Below are 19,273 nucleotides of genomic sequence, written 5' to 3'. Positions count from 1 at the left end.
TGAACTAACTTTGAATTTCCCCTTGAGTGATGAATGAAGTATTTTGAAGTCAATTGAGTGAATACATATTTTTAAGAATAAGGTAGTCAGGGTATTTCAGTTTCCTTCCACAAAACGTAAGTAGAAAAGTAGATGACCCTCTATTTTGTAGTGTAACATATTTAATTAAAGTGCACTCACCTCTTACTTACTTATCAGGTGTGTGTGTGTGTGTGTGTGTGTGTGCGTGTGTGTGTGTGTGTGTGTGTGTGTGAGTGTGTAATGGGGGTTCCCCTTCCAGAGGGAGGATGGTACAGCCTATAATAAAAATGTATATTGTTTGGGACATCTCTATGGTCTTAGGTACATACTATAATCACAATGTTCACTGATCGAGTGCGGCTGGGGACCTTTGTTGTTCCGTGTCATCCCATCCTCCACCCGTCACTTTTCTGCCAAATATCCTGTCTATCTCCCATGTCAGCTACTGAATAAAAACACAAAAATGCTTAAAGAGATAATGCTGAGAAAAGAGCATGTTGTTCATGTCTGTTTTTGGCCTCAGCAGATGATTTCAGCATTGCTTTCTGCAGTGTTTCATAAAATCAAACATTGTTAGACATTTATTATTGTATCCTCCTGTGGGGAAACTGTCCTGAAGGAAACTGCTGCTGCTTCAAAATCTGTAGGTTAAAAAGTCTCCATGACTCTGCAGTGGGAATGTGCTCGGCTGGCAGCAGCAATGTGAACATACTCCACCCTCCATCCCATTCTCCCGTGCCAGGGCCGGGCATTCCTCTCCCCTCCAATGGCCGGTTAGCACCCACTCTTTTTCTCTTTCTTTCTCTGTTTCACACAAACAGACACAGAATTTTTTTGTCCCTATGCGACTACTTCAGATCAACTATTTCCTTACTTACTTACTTGCCACATACATTCCTTAATTTCCTCTTTGCAGCCACCCCTTCCTTCATCCTTCCTTCATTTCCACTTCCTTCCTTCCATCTTTCTACCCCTTCAACAACCCTCCATCTCCATCGAGCTCTCCCCTTCAGCTGCTCTCTCATTTGTGTTTATTTGCATGGCAGAGCGTAAAGGATACAGACAATGTGAGCAAGGCCAGCAGAGCCCTCCTGTGTCGATGCAGGCCAGGGCTGAGATTTGTAATGCTAGACAACACTCGGCAATGTGGGGATAAATCCTCGGACGCCACAGACAAAAAGAGCCTTGTTTTTTCATTTCCTTTCCACCACTTAATGCACTTCTCGCATGGAGACGCAGAATTCTCCGGGACATTTCTTTTAGCGGGGAGAGGAATGAAGATTGTAGGGAAGAAAAAAATAGTTCAGCCGAGTTTGATATATGGTCTCGGTGCAGAGGATATTTTGTATAAGGACATAATTTCATTTTCCCCTGACTTCGATGCAGCAGAGGGCAGTGAGAACAGGTTGGGAGTAGATGTCAGTGTAGTGCTACAGACAGGAGTCAGAGTGAAGTGTTTTTAATAGGTGGCAGGGGGACTGAGGCCTGTGATTTTTATTTGTCTTGTGTGTTGTACTTTGTAGCTGTACAGTGTGCTTTTGTAGACTTCTGATACCGCTATGAATCTAAAAATTTGGCTTATCAGTTGTGAATAATTGTTACTCTTTTCTCCAGCTCAGCTGTATTTGCTTTTCTCTGTTTCCTACATCTATTCTATTATATCTATCTTATATCTATTTGATTGTCCCAGTGGCTTAGCTGTGAGTACCTTTGCAAATTTGTAGATAACATATCTACACGTTGCAATGAAGCTGTGAGCTGCCATTTTTTTAATGTGTTGTTTTCTCCTGTTTTTTCTTTATTTTAGGGAGTATGATTCAGTGAATGTCTTTCTGTTGCACTTCTGAGGAGAGATATTTTTACATGTATTATTTTGACCTTGGTTCACCTTGAGTTATATTGCTTCAGTTTTATTGTCACCATTATCTTTTGTAATCATAAGCGTTTATATTTTGCTTTTGGGGACCGGGAAGGGAATAACATTTAACTTTCCTGTTGTGCTCCTGCTCCATAGAGGAGTGTGTAAAACATCTGTCTGATTGATTTCTGAATTTCTCAGAAGCCATATCCTCTTCGCAACCATTTAAAAATAATCTGAGATGTTTCCTTATATTGTTATCCTAATTATACACTTTATTATTTAATTTCTTTGATAAAAGGTGTACCTGTTGATTAACGTTTATATGGCTGTGCTGGTTTGTACCTTTGTTCCACTATCCCTCTACACTTGTAAACAGGTGTTGGCGCCAAGTCCATCTTTGATAAGATATAATATTTATCTGCTGCAATTTACCTCTGTGCCGCTCATTAACCAGCACTGCATCACATGGCTTCTTTTCTGATAATTACTTTCAACAAGTCCATCATGATTTGCAGTTATATTCCAGTCCAGGATCTAAAACTTGAAATTTTGAGGGAACATTTTGCCCTGATTCGTTTTGGGGTTTACTGAGAAGCATTTTGGACTTAGAAGCAGTCCTTCAATGTTGTCTGAACTTTGACTGTCTGATCCCACAATGTGCCCTTCTCTTCTCACAGTGAGGTTTCGGGAACTTGTTGCCCACATAATGCTGGGTCTTAAAACAGTGTGGTATCAGAGCCATTGTGGTCTGCAATAATGGCTGGTTTAGGGGGCTGTGGTGAGACACACCGCTCAGGGCTTTCATTAACCCAATGCTCAGTCTAATTGAGTCTTACAGGTTGCCTTACATGATTAAGGCCACTGCATGCCAACAAATTCCCTGCAGTTTATTTTGTAACTTTTGGAACATATGAATTGAATTTATTTTTCAGATTCAATATTTTCTTCCAAGAAACATTTAAATGGAACAAACCACATTAACTTTCCTTTGGGAGGCTCCTTTTTAAATTGTGTTTTAATAACATAAAGCAAGGGTTTATGACAAAACCAATTGAGTTAATTTGTTATTATTCCCCCTGTCTCCACAATATACAACAATCTAATGGTTGTGATGGTTTCAATGTCACAAACAAAATGATTTTGGGAGGAGGATCAAGTTAGATTAAGACCAGCAGTCCACATTTTTATCAATGTTATTTTAAGAAAAACATGGGCAATTGTTGTCTAATTGAAAGGAGGTCAACGTCTGTAAGCATATGGTGCATCAGCACCAGGGAAAGGGAGTATAAATTATTATTTAAGTCACATTAATAGACAAATGCATGTGGGTTTCCTTATGCATTAATGATTTAGTGTTCAGATTTTTAATGGGCACATTTCATACAATGTGTCCTATTATTTTGTGATCAGACTTTTATGAGTTAATCTTGTTTTGACAAACTTTATGGAAAGTGTGTCATGGTATGTAATTAATTAATTCCATGCTTTAATATTGAACACTACTGTCACGCTTTTATTGTGCATTAAACATTTAAATGTTCATCCACATGTAGTTCAGGTTTTTTTTTTTTTTTTTTTAGCTATATTATTCGAAAATGAATCCTAATTATTTATTTACCCTATGCGACATTTTAAAAATAGCCTTCTAGGCAATGTTTTTGTTTCTTAATTTCCAGCTTTCCCTCGCAGATGTGTTTTACAGGTAAATGCACTCTTAAGAGGCAGAATGTCTTTTTTTCCTGCAATTATTTTTGCGGGATATTTCTTAAAATGTGTTTTCCATGAAAAAGCGTAGCACTGCACATCTGATTAGTGGCCATTTCTATGTCAAATACACACATGCATATCATATGATGCACGTCACTGCCTGATTGTCATGCTGAGAAATGCTCCTTGTCGACGGTACAAAGGTGATACAGAGCTCCACGTATTTTAGTTGTAGAAACACGTTTGCTCGATTTTGTTAAATGTTTTCGGAAGCAGTTTTGTTACCTTGTGGAGGCTGTGTAAACTTGCGGAAAATCTGTGTGGCCTTCTGCAACTTCCGGGATTTAGCTGGCCGTGCTGAGTACACAGTGCGGTCTAACTGTACACACTGTTATTTGTAAATTAATAAAGGGTTAAGAAAAAATCGTGTCGTGGGATTATTTGGGGTTTAAAGGAACGTCTTGGTGTTTTTCCAATCAACTGGTCATTCTCCAAACAGGCCGTCGGACATGTGCGAGCTTCCCAGTCATCAGCATCTGTATTAAAACATTTTTTAAAAAGACACCAGAATTAATATTCAATCAAACTGGGGGGAAAAATTGATTTAGTAGCCTAGATCATGGTATAAACTGTGAAAATTATACAACCACTTGAGGCTGATGTCATTCGATCAATAAATCACCAGACTTGATTATAAATTAGGCTCTATTTGCATCGCCTTATTATTATTATTATTATTATTATTATTATCATCGTCATCATCATCATCATTATTATTATCATTATTGTCATTATTATTATTATAACTTCTGGTGTTGTTCAATTTTTATTATGACCCTCAGTGCTTTTGATGATTATGCTGTTTTTATTTTTTTTGTGTGTGAAAGCATATTGATAATTATTTTAATACAGGTTCACCAATTATTTCATTATTCGTCATTCTCATAACTGACTGCTTAACTTGCCAGCACTGTTAACTTGTCACTACAGCAACTTGTAGGCCTACTTTGTCTCATGCCCCAACTAATGACCAGTGTTCACGTTACAAATAATAATAATATCAATAGTCACAAATCATTTCCAAATCATCAAAATTCCGAGTGGATTCAGGCTGTCATGGGCTGTGTCACAAAACAAAACAAATAAGACTCACATTTGAGCTCATACATATTTATATAGTCAAATTAATGGAACTGGTGCAGTAAGAATATTTTATTTTGAAAATGAGATCGAAATATAAAATAAAATGTCTCACTTTTGTACAAAAAGTGGTCTTGAACAGTCAATGTGCAGGTGAAAGAATCCAGTTGAGAAAGCAACGTCATTCTGTGTTTGTGCTGTAGTCTAATAAACACAGTAAGCTTTGGACTTAAGGGCCTTTGTTGACATTCATGTTAAACAAAAGTAAAGCTATGACGGCAACGAAAACGACCCATTTTATCTCTCTGTTGAGTAAATGGGCCATCGGGGGCCTCCATTACCTTAATTTTTGTTTAAATGCCAAAACCTTCAGAAACACACTTTCAGGTGAAATTGAATAATCCAAATTAGTCTGAAAAAAATAATTAAATCACAAATTCAATTACAGATGAATAATTGATGCGGCCAAATGTGTGGGGAGGTCAACATTTAATTATTGATTAACCGTCATGTTGGAGGAATGTCAGTCGACGTCTGATTTAAAGAATAAAAAAAGACGGATTAAGGACACACGCACAACTGAAAACAAGGACATTTTACACGCAGACGTGCAGGCTCAATTGCTGCATTCATATGTAGTAAGAAGGAAAATATTTATTTTGTTGTCCTGACATGAAAGAAGCGTTTGTATTTGTTCAGCAAATCCTGACATTGGAAAATACCTGAGTATGAAACAAAGAGAGTGTTTTCAACCTGTTCTATTTTTGGGGGGGGGGGGTTGAACATTTTTTCATTGTTGAAATGTTTTATGTTTTCTTGGGTTTGGCGAAATCATTTTTATCTGCTGCATTATTGTTGAGAGATTATTTTCTGTGTGCCATTTTCAGTTTTGGGCATGGTGTCCCTAAGTCCTGCTGGCCAAATTTATTCACATCAAAACGGTTCAACTTGATGCTCCTCGTTCCAGGACATGTACAGCCTGTTATTTGTATAACCTGTACAGTACATGTTATATAAATAACTCACTTTCTTAATTTGAAACTCCACTGACGTTTTGAACTCCACCTTGGCTCTTTTCCTAAATAATCAGAGCATGTCCTCATGTGTTTTACTTTTCTGTTGTCTGCTGCTGCAGGCCTCTATATACAACCTAACTAAAAGCACTTTCAATAAAAACAAAGCACATTTCGTGTTGTGGAGTTATTTCCTCAAAGGCAGATCTTTTATGGCTTACAACGTGTCTGTACTCTGTAATGTCTCAGTCACATTTAATCCTGTTGCTTCACAGCGTCACTCTGTTGGGAGACACTGACAATAAATGTGTTCAAAAAGCTTTAAAGTTTAGGCTTGCTAAATTCTGCCATTGGTAATTACAATTACCATCATTTCAACGATATTTGTATACATTTATACTCGTGCTGTGTCATAATTTTACCAAGTCCTGCCTTCTAAAATCCTCTGAACCTCACTGAATTTTTGGGGAGACAGTGACTGATAAGTGGCAACGGTTTTTTAGGCTATGTGTTGGTGATTGTGAGATCAGCTGCGTGGAAACAGAGAGATCTCCTGCTCTAGATTCCCATTAAATGAACCCATTGACCGTTTTAGTGCTTGATCTTTGCTCCAGATTGCAACATTAAAATATACGGAAATCAAACTGGGAGCAGCTCGGGTCGTATACCCAGCCATGCCCACAGTGCCACTCTGAATGTACAATATACAGGCGGTAGGTAGGAGCCAGTGCAGCCCTAATCCCCGCGGTCCACGATTTAGCCCCTGGTCCTCTTAATTCTCCTAAAGCCCCAGCTGCTACTCTGGCCGCTCCGCTCTCTCCGCGACAGACTGCACACCGCTCGCTTTATTAATAATTCACCTAATAATTCACCGGTTCGACGCTGCCGGCTGAAGCCCCGGACCCCCACCTTCACTGTAAACAACTGCCCTAATTCCCAGTCTATTATTTTTGTGTGTGTGTGTGTGTGTAACCAGGTCGCACACTGGTGAGGTGAGCTATTTAGTGGCTGATATTTACTGGGAGGGAAGCGTAGGCTATCCGTCGTCGCTGCCGGAGCGCACTGAGAGCTTCCATTTTACGCACCGAGGCATCCAGAACCCCCGCCGAAGCCCGGACTGACTACGTGTCGCTGTGCAGGCATTCTACTATCGGAGAGGCTGCAGCGATTTGAAGAAGCATAACGCAAGCTGATCTTTCATCTTGTCAGCTTTGAAGGAGGAGGCGGCGAGGGACCAGGGGTGTCCCCCCGTTTTGTGTGTAACGCCGCGTGTGTAGCGCGCGTGTGTGTTTGTGTGTGTTTGGAACAAGAGAGAGGAGAGAGAGAGAGAGAGAGCGATACGAGGCTAAAACAGATCGGACGCTCGGCGCAGGAGACAGCCGCCTTTGGACACGTTTTGGAGACAGAAGCTGCCCGACTGCAAAGGTTGCACACGGAAAAATATTATTAACAAAACTTACTTTGCATCCCTTCTCCCGTCCAATAATTTTTTTTATCGTGTTATTAATATTATTTCGGGGGAGTTTTTTTTAGCGTCTCCCAATCTGCTGGACAAGTTTGGCCGCTGAAGGACGCACCTCGGGACTTTGACGCAGACGTCTCCCTGACTTCTTGCTGCTGGACATGGGCGCATCCGAGGCCAAACAGCGGTAGACGGAGGGCTCGGAGCTGCAGTCCTGCTTTCCTCCTCTCTCTTGCAGAGTGGACCCACTTTTGAAAGAGCGTTGTTTTTTTTTCTGGGCCTAAGGCCGACTTGTTTAAAGGTCCCTTTTTTGCTTCCGGCAACAGCGAAGAGACCAAGTCTTCCTCCCTCAGCCCTGACTCCCTCTCTCACTTTTTTGGAAGCAGAACTTTTAAAGGAAAATGGGGCATTGAGAGGGTTGGCAGATCTCCCCACGCTATAATGGTACGTGCTGTGTAACTCAATAGTTCCCCTCTGTTGGGTCTATAGGGTAAAGTCTATAGGACTGAAAATAAACCATACATTGCATGTGTTTAACTGCATTGGTGCGGGGTTTGGGGGGGAGTTTAATTTCTTTGTAAAAGATAAGGACTACGCACACACAGTGAGAGTTGGCTGTGGAGAGTGAGGCCATAAATGACGATACAACACACCTGTGTGTGTGCGCGCGCGCACGCGCGTGTGAGATAGAGAGAGAGAATAAGTGTGTGTTATGTGTAATCACCGTATGCTTCCTAGCCAATTTTGATCATTATAAATCATCTAAACTGACTTTGATTAATCAAAAACATTTACAATGCCTGTAATACTTGCACACGAACAATGTATTTTAATGCATCTGTATTTTTTAAACTATAAAAAATGTCTCGTAGCCTATTTTCACCTAATCTCCTTAATGCTTCCTCAAAGACGTAACCTAACGTCACTGAAATATAATTATGTCTCGGATAAAATATAGAAAATCTGTTTCCTAAGTGAAAGTGACTTAGTCTCACTGGTGGGTTAACGATGTGCAGGCTCAGTTGTTTGCAGAAGCGTTTGAGTGGCCCTGTAGACACCGACTGACAAAGTGGAGGCTGATCTTCCCGCGCCGCTTGGATCAAACCGAATAAAACACACATGTGACCACAGATAGAGGTGATCTGAAGGGCCAACATATAGAGTATATGGGCGGTATTCATCATTATTGTGATTATGATGATGATGATGAAATTATGCAAGCATCTCAGATGTCCGTGTGGAGCAGGGTTGCTGCACCGTTCTCCATCCTGCACCGAACGGTGTCTTTTCTGCCTGCGGCTGCTGTTTAATTTTTATTTTTAATCAATGGGCACTTCATTTGCGTAGTTGATGACACTTTATAGCGACTACAGAGGGGGTGGAGAGGTGAGGTGACACACAGACCGTCTTTGTGCCCCCAGAACAAGTGCTGAGGGTGCTTTTATAACGAAATCAGCGTGGATGATCAGAAAATCAAAAGGAAGAAGCTCTGTTTGGATGATGAAGATCATCCAATTATATTTTTAAATCCTGTAGCATTTAGAGAGATACATATTTTTTTTCATCAGATAATTACTATGTAATCATCATTTGACATTGATCCACCTCTGTGCTGCAGTTTAAATATTTTAAATTACAATGGCCCAAAATGATAAATTTAATGGCCTAAAATTGTGACCTACATTCTAAGTGATCCTCATTATCAACCCAAGAGAAAAGATTATTAAGGTGCCATAATTTGGTTGTATGTCATGTGTTTTGCAATTTAGCATAACTTACAGGGTTGATTTGTTGGGCTTTTTGAATTTAGAAATACCTGTTAAAATATTCTGAGGTGATGCTGGAAAGTTTTTGTAGTAAAGTAGAAATGTTACACTTTGCAAGGGGGAAAAATAGTGTGCACATGATTTTCGCAACCTAACAGTGCACCAATAATGTAGCCTAACTCTTTAAACACAGTTGACCAAGCTGCTTCACTCTACATATTACACAAAAACAGCATTCCAGTAGTCCTCTGAGGTCAGGACTTCCTACAATAGACGTATAAGTAAAATGTAATGGTTTATATAGGCTGAAACACTATTTGGATATAATTTTGAAATGGTGATGTCTTTGTCTAAACAACAGAGACAACAAACACAATAACACACATAACAAATCATCAACAATACAGGGAAATATGTGAAAACTTCTGGCATGAGCATATTTCACTGCTATTTTTTCATTATATTGATTCCAAATGCTGCAACAAATCATTCACGTATCTTTTTGCTTGCCAGAGCTGCTATATATTGTCCCAAAAACACTATCTCAAATTCAGACAGGAGGGGACGCTCAGTTTCATCAACAATAAGCAAAAGAGTCCTGTACAAAATAATATTATACAAAGCATCCGCGAGCCTTCCTCTGCTCATTTGTTGTCATCAACTTTACAGGAGGTATGTGATTGCTGTCCCCCAGACGGATGACACACTCTATCACACCAGATTTGTGTTTTAAATGTCAGTGTTACATAACTATTATGGGGGTCACCTGCCAAAGTTGTATGTGTTGAACCCGGTTTATGTGACACCCAGCCATACCTGCAGAGCAACACACACAAGCTTCAAGCGATTCGAAATGTCAGATTGCAGGCCACGTGTGGTTTGTGGTAGCGGCTGTCCAATCATCTGTCTATGTTTCTTAAGGTAAACGAACTATGAGACAATGGTTCATAAGTGGCAGTGATATCACGATCCTCATTTTGTTGTGATTGCAGGCCTATAATTTCACAGTTGGTTGAACCGCGGTTGTTGCAGAGAGAACCTGCCAACCACAGAGTCTGTCAAATCAAAGCCAAGGCTGTTATTGGTGCCGAGGTGGGCGTGGACCTTGCCATATTATTAAATACATTTTTAGAGTATCATTTGAGTTGAGTTGGAAGTGGGTGAGGCATTTTACACGAGCCCAACACGCTGCCTTATTGAGTCATACTTTATTTAGTGTGTCTATGTGTGTGTGTTTGGTAATGTAACTCTATGCTTCCTGGTCTTTGTGGTAAACTCTCCCGTATTAGAACCATAACCACAAGAAAATCTCCCCATGGATCAGTACTTGTGTGACACAAAGGGCTGACTGTACCAGCCCAAACCTCATTGTTACATGCAGTGAGTGCGGTTTGCCCATTAAAAAAAGCTTGAATAAGGATCCATGTAGGAAAAGAGGTTGCCAGTGGGTTTGGGTAGTGTACGGAGGCGGCATATGGCACAAGCTGTGTGGCGACGAAATGTTGCAGCCCGGGAAGTTCAGTGTTACAATTGGCATGGTGTTATCTTAAGGCAAGCCTGTCGAGCAGGATCAGTAGTTGGCAGGCAATGTGCCAGGCCAAGCAAATCTTGGGGTGTGTCACAATTTGTGCTCTGTTCAAACTTGTTTCACTGTAACAGTTTTGGTGAACGGGTGTATTTCTTCTTTTACATGGAATTGGGACAGCTATTGTTAGGACTGGCATGGTTTCACATCTATTACTCAGTGATTCAAAAGTTTCACCTCACTAAGCAGATGTGCATAAACGCACCTTTGATTTGAACCACACGTACACACACACGGTTGAATTTCCAGCATAAGTCAAATGTGTTTTGCTTAAGTCATCTGAAATTGCTCCTGCCTCCTGCAGTCAGGCCTCCTTAACAGAAACCGTTCACACTGTGTGCCTCATGCCTTTTCCCGAATCCCACCATTTACTATTGTGTAAAACACGACTGCACAATTAAGCCAAATGCAATCTTCAGCACTGCATCTTGGCTGTACTTCTGACCCAACAAAACCTTCAGGACCCACAAGTGGAGTGAAATAATTAGCCCCACTCTGCTCAGCCATCCATCTATCCTTCTTTTTTTAATGCAGCCCACAGTTTCTCATCTTCTTTCTTATTCTCCCCATTTTCCCCTTCACCCCCCTGAGATGGCTGTGTTAAAAAATTGTATTTTTCCAACATTTCTCCCCGAGGTAGCTTTGGCAGGGACACACACGGCGGCCATTTCTGCCTTTCATACACCCCTCACACACCGTGGAACAGATCGCCGATGCGGCCCACCGTCTTTGAAGTGGTTGCCATCTCACGCAGGTTGGCTGGACTCTCTCGCACTCTCTCCCTCTCTCTCTCTCTCCCCATCCCCCCATTTTCATCCTGTGCCTTAAACTTGGCAGTGTTATTTTCAGCCACTAAATCATGATGATAAAAACGCGTTTAAGACACAATGGTGGTGATAATAATTATGGTTTTTAAAAGATGGACTGACAGGGCTGATGGTGGTTATGGCTGATGATTGTGCGGCAGCCAGAATAAATGCTTTCTGGAAACAAGGAGAGGACCGCACCAGGTGTGCGAGCAGTGCAAGTTTTTGTGTGTAGGTGGTGATTTAGTGTGTGAGTGTGTAACTGCAAATGTGAAATGCAGAGAGAGACAAAAAGATGGAGAGGAGGATCATTGATATGTTGCCATTCATGTGCTTTAAAATGGAGCCATCTGAGAACAAATTCCACCATCAGGGCCTTTCATACACAAAGCTCTGTGGAGGTGTGTGTGTGTGTGTGTGTGTGTGTGTGTGTGTGTGTGTGTGTGTGTGTGTGTGTGTGTGTGTGTGTGTTTGTGTGTGTGTGTGTGTGAGTACATGCGTTAGTGTGTGTTCACGCGAGTGTGTTAGCAGGTTTTGGAGATCTCACCTCCAAAGAATTTGGCCATATGGTCGTCAACACATATACCCAGAAAGAGAGAGAGAGACAGATAGAGCGCGAGCCAAGGAAAGACTGTGTGAGATAGTGAGAGAGAAAGTGAAAGAGAAGTGTCTTCTTTTGTCAGTGGAGGCAGCAGCAAAGGGACTTTAAAACAGATCCTATACCCATACCTTAGATCAGATGGCTCAGACAAAAAAAAAATCCGCCATCGCATCCCCTACTCCACATATTTGTGGAGTGGGAAAATCTGTCTCAATTAACACATTTGCATTGGGCGACGATGGACTCCAAATAGGTCACTGACTCAATCTCCCGCCTCCAAATCTTCCCTCTAAAATGTTAATTAAGGAGGGCTTTGAGATTTTTTCGCTCAGGGCTGGCCATATGGGCCGGGCATATGTTCTATATATATAGTACAATATATAATTCATACACTGCTGCAGGAGAGAGTGTTTGGGGGCCTGGAGTTTTTTGGGGGGTTTACTACAAAGGGAGTCAGTATGTTCTGGCCTCCCCAGTGGCAGGTACAGAGCTTAGCCTATTCATTAGCTTTGTGTTATTTACTGTTGCACAATGAGATGGAGGTTCATCAACACCTGTTTCTTTGGCTGACGACATAAAGAAGGCATTTAAATTCTTATTTGTTGGTTGGTTAATATGAAATGAGAGCAAATCCTCTATTGTTGGAGTGCAGTTGATTTTTGTGCGTGTTTTACATTGTTTCAAAAAGTGAGTAATATAAAGCTCTCTGTATATGAAGGGCTACTTATGTACATAGATATTCTCAAATAGTTAGAATGTTTCCTCACACACACACCCAGCTGAACAAGTTTTCTCAGTGCCATGCTCCCAGACACCCATTCACCAGCAGAATGAGGCAGTGGCAGCCAATGAAAACACCCGCAGCTTTTTGGGTCTGGCTCAACCAATCAGAGGAGGCTTACTAGTGCCCCTGACCCTGTTTCTGGCCAGGGACGGCCAATCACAGAGACTCCAGCACACCTGACACATTGTGGTCCGCTTACTGGTAGTCGGCAGGCTCGTGCTGGTGCGGACTCCCTCACAGGTGCCGTGGATCCAGGCCATTATTCTGACCGGCGGGCAAATCAGATGCATCGTCTCATTATCAGACACATGTGGCCTGGCAGACTTTGAGTGTTTGCATTTTGTCTTGTGTGTGTGTGTGTGTGTGTGTATCAGCATGTATGTGTATGTGTATGTGTGCATCTGAGGAACTCTGCTACCTCATTCCCATAATGCTTTGCTGTCTTATCAGCAGGCCTCTCTCACTCTGTTCCTGGCTTCATCCTCTTCTTGAGACTCAACAATGGGCACTGTGTTGCCCCCTTAAGGAGCTGGAGGCCTCGACTATAAAAAGAGACTACAAATTAAAAAAAACATGTTTATGGACTAATAAAGATGATTAGAAATCGCACAATTGCAGAAAAATGGAAGGTTTGCGAGTGCAGATTATCTGTAATAAAAAAGCTGAGGGGAGAGACGGGGGAGAGAGGGAGAAAGAGAGTTAGCTATACAGACCTCTCATTGCGAAGGATATGAATAGCCTTTGTTTTCACCACAACTCAGGGCTGTGTGGTCTGCCAATGTCTGGCTCTTATTATGGGGTTTGTGTCTGTGTGTCTGCGTAAGTGGCATGCACGTGTGCATTGGTGTGTGCGTGCGCTTGTGTGTGTTGCTACATGTTTGTGTGTGAGGCCAAGAGCACGTGGGGGCGTGGAAAAAATGTATATAGGTGCAGGTGATTATATTTTCAAGAGGGTGAGACTATATCTGTGTGCATTTAAACGTTTCCACACACCAGATACACTGTTTTCTCTCTGCTCCTGTTCAGCTAAATAAATGTGGCATGGGGTCTCTGGCTGGCACAAGTGTGTGTGCACGCTTTTTTATCCGTTAAAGTTGTGAAATGAAATAGGATTTCACAGAACGGCACAGCGGCTGTGGGATTTGGGCTCCCTTCAGCTAAGTAGAGTGGGATAGGTTGATCCAATCAACGGCAGAACTGCAAGGAGAGCCCATTTCACAGTTCCGGGCCCTGCCAGAACCCTGCTTGCCTGCCTGCTTGACTTAGAATACAAATGAAGCTCCCTGAATGCACACTTACACACATGCATGCATGCACGCTGGTGCTTACAGAAAGTCTGGCTGGGGATGTATAGTGCAAGAGCTGTTAGCAGGCACTGTGCTTTCTGTGGAGACATGAAACCAGTAGGGGTTATAAGACTGTATGTTATAGTACATGTACGCTTTAGGGTTGTCGTCTCACAAAGGGGAAGCAAGAAAACTCATGTTTGAGCTTGGTGATTTCAGGACACAAATGGTCACAAATGTCCCTCAGGATTTTAATAAATTCTCAGAATTTTGTGAAATTGCAAACTTTGTTTTAACTGCATTATATCTTAGGCCCCTGGTGCCTAACGTGTTAAAGAACAAAAAATCATGTATAATATTGCATAGAAATTCAATGATTAAAATGTTTAATATATTCTGCAGACCCCCAAATTGAGTCCAAGTGTATTCTTCTCATTGGAACTTCATGCAAAGCAACAACTCCCAGCAGCAACTTTACATGCTGGAATTTCTGGTGCCTTAGTGCCAGAAACAACTGAGATCTGCTTCCTAAGAGAGTTGTTAAAAATTACGACAAAATCACTGCACTATTCAACTGATAACAGTTTAATTAATAACTATGTCTTTGTTTTTTTTTAGGCTACTGACACCTACCTGGTGAACGACGATCCTTCTAGAGGCCAAGGGATGCCTGAATGTTTCCTCGTGTCCGATACATATAGGGTATATACACACACACACACTACAAGCTCTCTACATCTGTCCTTGTCATTATGATGTCTCACAGATTTATTTCCTGGACGTACAAACAAGAAAAAAAAAATGTCTTATTTCCTTAATAAAGATTTACCGCAGTTGAGAGGAGGAGGGCATTCAGAGTACAAAAGACTCATCTGTCCATGTTGCACAATAACTGCTAAAGGGTTAGACTTCACTATGGGGATGTTAACCACTATATTATCTTTATTCTTCAGATCTTGAATTGGAGTTTGATGGGGATAATGTGTCCAGGAAATACACGCACATTTTTGAGTGTTGACATTCTGCCCGTTAGCATGCTCATACAGTACACTACTTCCTGTAAAATCTCCCTCATGTCATCATGGATGTCCTGAATGCATGTGTTGACTATGCTTCAAAATGTCCACTTTTCTGTGACGTGAGTTTTCACAAGGTATTATTTATGCTAAGCAGTAGTTGGGTTTTGTCCAGACTCATTGTCTTCACGTGGAGGACAAAGCCAGTTAAAACAAAATAAACTGCAAAATGCAAACTACATTAAGATACAGGATTTTCTTTGCAGGACACTTTCTGTTGTAACATGTTCCGCATGTGGTCATTTTCATATGTTTGTAAAAACAGCACATGGTTGATTTTATAGACAACTGTTACACAGGAAAACTGCTCCTTTGGCCCGTGTGCAGTAATCTGACATGTTGAATTTACCGCGTAAATTAAGAAATGATGACATCAGCGAAGAAAAATAAATCTATACGTTTTGTTCTTGTTGAATACAAACACACTTCAAAGGGAGTAATCCCAGCCAGTCGAGTTGAATGTATATGTAGCTAATGCACACAGTAAACACATAAAAAGCAGCAGGCATAACACATTGCTCTGCACACATACTCAGATTGCAAACAGATCCATAGTCTCTTGGAATCACACTGTGTATGATATGCTTCTTGGCCATAACGGCCAGTCAGCCATTTCTCTCAAACTGCATATGCCTGTATGCATTTGACTGGCGTGCTCCCTCCCAGAGCACACATAAACAGCTTACTCAAACAATATTTACACTGTACGGCATAGTAAACGGCACAGTTACACACATTTTCCATTCACATATTTCCTGCCTTTTGAAAGACAGCCTCAACCACCTGTCTCACACATTTTGCATGCTAATGGCAGTATCAGTATGCTACATCACTTTCAATATTTAATGGCCTGGCCACAGGCGATGGTAAACAGCAAGTATATGGGCATTGCTGTGTGTCAATCGGAGACCAATCGGAACGTGCTAACTTTAGACACACCATATGGTTTTCTCATGTGCTTTTTAATGACAAACTCAGAAACCACCAGAGCCCTGTGTGCTCGAGGGGCTTTCATAGGTGATGGTCAGACAGGACGTGTTTGATCACGGGGTAGAGAGAAAGTGTTTGGAAAGAAAACCTGAGCGTCAGTGTTTTGTAACTCCTGTGGTTGCTATAGTTTGTTTGTTACAGTCAAAGCGCCTGTGTTGAATACTGAGGCAGTCGTCTCGGCCCAGGCTGCAGCCAGAGACAAAGATGGCCAGTAAAGTCAGACAGATGAAATGGACAGTGTGTGTGATTAAGAGGATGGGGGCGGGGGCAGCAAGATATTTTAAGACAGAAAAAGGGAAAAAGCTCACTAAAAAGAAAAACTGAGAAATAGAAAAGGGGGAAGACAGAAAGAAAGAGGGAAAGCGAGGGAGCACACAAAGGCTTTGGGGTTTGGGCCTGTGCCGTGTTGGGGTGTGGTTTGGAAAGAGGAGAGACTATGGGAAAGGAATAGACTACACCTCAATATGCTTCACTTTCTTGCACTTTTTTCTGAATTTAATCTTTTTTATAGTTGCTTGTGCCAGCATATCTTTGACCACAAGACATTTGTGGCCGTGTACGTATGTATGTGTGTGTATGTGTGTGTGTGTGTGTGTGTGTGTTTGTGTACGTGTGTATATACTGTACATTGTATGCATGTATGTCTGTGGTGTGAGTGTCTAAGTATCCTACATAGGCTGAGGTCTCGTAAAGCTGCACAGCTTCATATCCCCCAGAAAAACTTGGCATTCGAGCACTGGGGTGACTTCAACCCCTGAAACCGCACCCTTGCACACACACATGCAGACATACGCACAGAATTGTTTTCACACATAGACACACACACTTCCAAATACTCTCACAATGCTCGCGTGCGCCACCCTCTCACTCACACACATGCACAAAGCAGGGGCTTATGTATAATTGCAGGCACTCTGCCTGCATATATGAGTTTGATTAGGCTGAGGAGCAGGGAGCGGGCGAGGATAAAGCCAAGCCTGATTAGAAACAGAGCGTAGGCTATCGCTTCCATACAATAGAAGTCACAATGAAACTGGTTTAGACCACTTCGTCCAAGTTCAGGTATGTTTTGTTTCTGCATTCATATACAGTACATTAGAATATGACTTGGGCTGGTTTAAAAACGTGTAAAAACAGGAATGCAAGTGGTATAACAGCTGAATAAAGTACAATCATTTGGATGGTAAATTTACAACCTACTGTAATAACTTGTTTAGTTCCTTCAGGGCATTCAGAAAGGTCCCCAGAAATATTAAGTATATTTGAATGCAATAACGCGGTGTTGGTTATTAACTTTCAGACAAGGAGCTTTTCGTGCACAAACTGTACGGCTGTGAAGCTGGCAGGCCTCAAATCCCACCGTAACACCTTGTGAAAATGAATTAAACCCAAAACACTTTGGCCCACATTCGAGCTGATGTTTCCACTGCATCAAACACTTTATCCATTTCACTCTTTTTAATTTACAATAACTAATGCTCAAGTTAGAAATATGGGGCCTTTTCCACTTACAGACACTTGAATCAGTTTAGACCAAGCTTTGTATCACTCTCCAGCTGACGGGATGACAAAACACTTCAGCAAAATCTCAGTTGTAAATTTTAAGCCTCTGTTTCTATTTTGTTCACACTTGGGTTTCCTTCTGCATTTTGTGTAACAGCGGAGGATATGAAAGTGGAAAGAGACAGTTTTGAGGAAACCTGCCCCCTCAGTCAGTTTGCTCACTGTGAAAGCTTTTTAAGACTAAAAGTCAAAATATACTATGTACTATATCTGCATGCCCTAGAAAGAATCTTTAAACATAACAATGTGACAAGGTTTCTTTGGAATATTAAATTGAGACCACATGACGATAAGCAGTATTGTAAGTAATAAAATACCATAAAGCCACAATGTCACTGTTAAATCACCACTGAGTAACAAACACAAATTATCAGTTGTGAAGCAAAAATGTTAACTAAATTTGTCTAAACTGGAGATTTGGCTCCCTAAAATTATTATAGATAGATAGACGTCTGTATTTGTTATTTGTCATATCAATGTATTATATCATAAGTAAAAATGTGGAAAAATGAAGTGTAAATGTTTGTGTCCAGTAATAAATTTAAGAAGGATATCAGCAGATACACCTGCAGAACAGTGCGTCCAGCTGGAAATGTCAAAGAAATATTTCATATATTTCATATTAATTTGATCAAATACGTTGAGGTGACTGAACTTACCACTAAGTACCACATGCGCACTACAACCCGTTTCTGTACAGAAGGAATCCTGTGCGATTCCTCTCTGGGGTTTTAGCAAAGGCTGATTCTTTTTTTTTTAAACAATAAAAATCCGATGGTAATATTAAATGCAGTTAGGTTTGTGTTGATCCGAAAGACAAGCCGGGAGGGAGAGAGAGAGAGAGAGGGATAGTTAGAGAGACAGGCGAGGGAGGGAGGGAGAGAGAGCAGCAAAAACTTTCCCCTAAAGTTAGTGCAGAGCTTTCACTGTGAGTGAGGCGGGGTTACAGCCTGGACTGAGCCACAGCGGCTTTGCAATGCGGCACCGCAGCGAACCTCCATCCAACTTTATTATCAACAACTCCAATTTTCATCTCTAGACACAACCATGTATTCCCCTTACTGCTTGACACAGGTATGAAAAAAGATCGCCGTTTTCCATGCTGCTCTTCTTTGCTTTTTTTTCTGGTACAGTGCGCCTCCGGTTGGTTTCTACTGTATGTGGTTACAGTGTCGTGTTGTCTGCCGTGCGGCTGCTTGTCATTTGTTGCGTTTTAAGGATCTTTATCCAGCTCTGCTCTCTTTCCCCCGATAGTGTTTAACCTCTCTCTCTCTCTCTCCCTCTCTCGCGCTCTCTCTCTCCTCCTTTATTTTTAATGGCACTCCTCCAACGGACTTTCTTGTGCGTTTCATTGCGCAGGGTTTGCAGAGAAAATGGCGCTTCTCCCAAATCAATTTTATATAAAACGGAGGTTGGAGAAAGGGGAAGAAGGGCTCGGTGCCCTGACAGTTGGCGACTAATTACAGTCACCCTGAGGCAATAATCGGCTTTATCGACAAACATTGTAAAACAGTATTAATATGGCTCGATTAGTTGTAGAACAGTTTATTTTAACATATCATGGATGGTTTCTGATTTGCGGCTTATAGGAAGGTCTGCCGGTCTTCAGCCG

General features: G+C 41.4%; 1 protein-coding gene across 10 annotated transcripts in view; it reads left to right on the top strand.

Moving 5' to 3' along the window:
* Positions 1-6,748: 6,748 nt before the first annotated feature.
* LOC119899205 (nuclear factor 1 X-type-like) overlaps positions 6,749-19,273 on the top strand; it is a 108,924-nt gene continuing 96,399 nt past the window's right edge. Inside the window, exons 1-2 of one of the 10 annotated variants that reach the window (XM_038713688.1) lie at positions 6,749-7,648; positions 14,651-14,734. In XM_038713688.1, the coding sequence (XP_038569616.1) occupies positions 7,646-7,648; positions 14,651-14,734 (87 nt within the window). In that variant the 5' untranslated portion in view covers positions 6,749-7,645. Of the gene's footprint in view, positions 7,649-14,650; positions 14,735-18,584; positions 18,736-19,273 lie in introns of those variants that run through there. The other 9 variants (XM_038713691.1, XM_038713684.1, XM_038713690.1 and 6 more) reach the window with 9 other exon arrangements.

Source organism: Micropterus salmoides, unplaced genomic scaffold, assembly GCF_014851395.1.
Source record: "Micropterus salmoides isolate LMB-PRFRI ecotype aquatic unplaced genomic scaffold, ASM1485139v1 Ms_hic_scaffold_12, whole genome shotgun sequence".
NCBI lineage: Eukaryota > Metazoa > Chordata > Actinopteri > Centrarchiformes > Centrarchidae > Micropterus > Micropterus salmoides.
The sequence above is the reverse complement of the archived record's forward strand: the minus strand, read 5'-3'. Positions and strand labels throughout refer to the sequence as shown.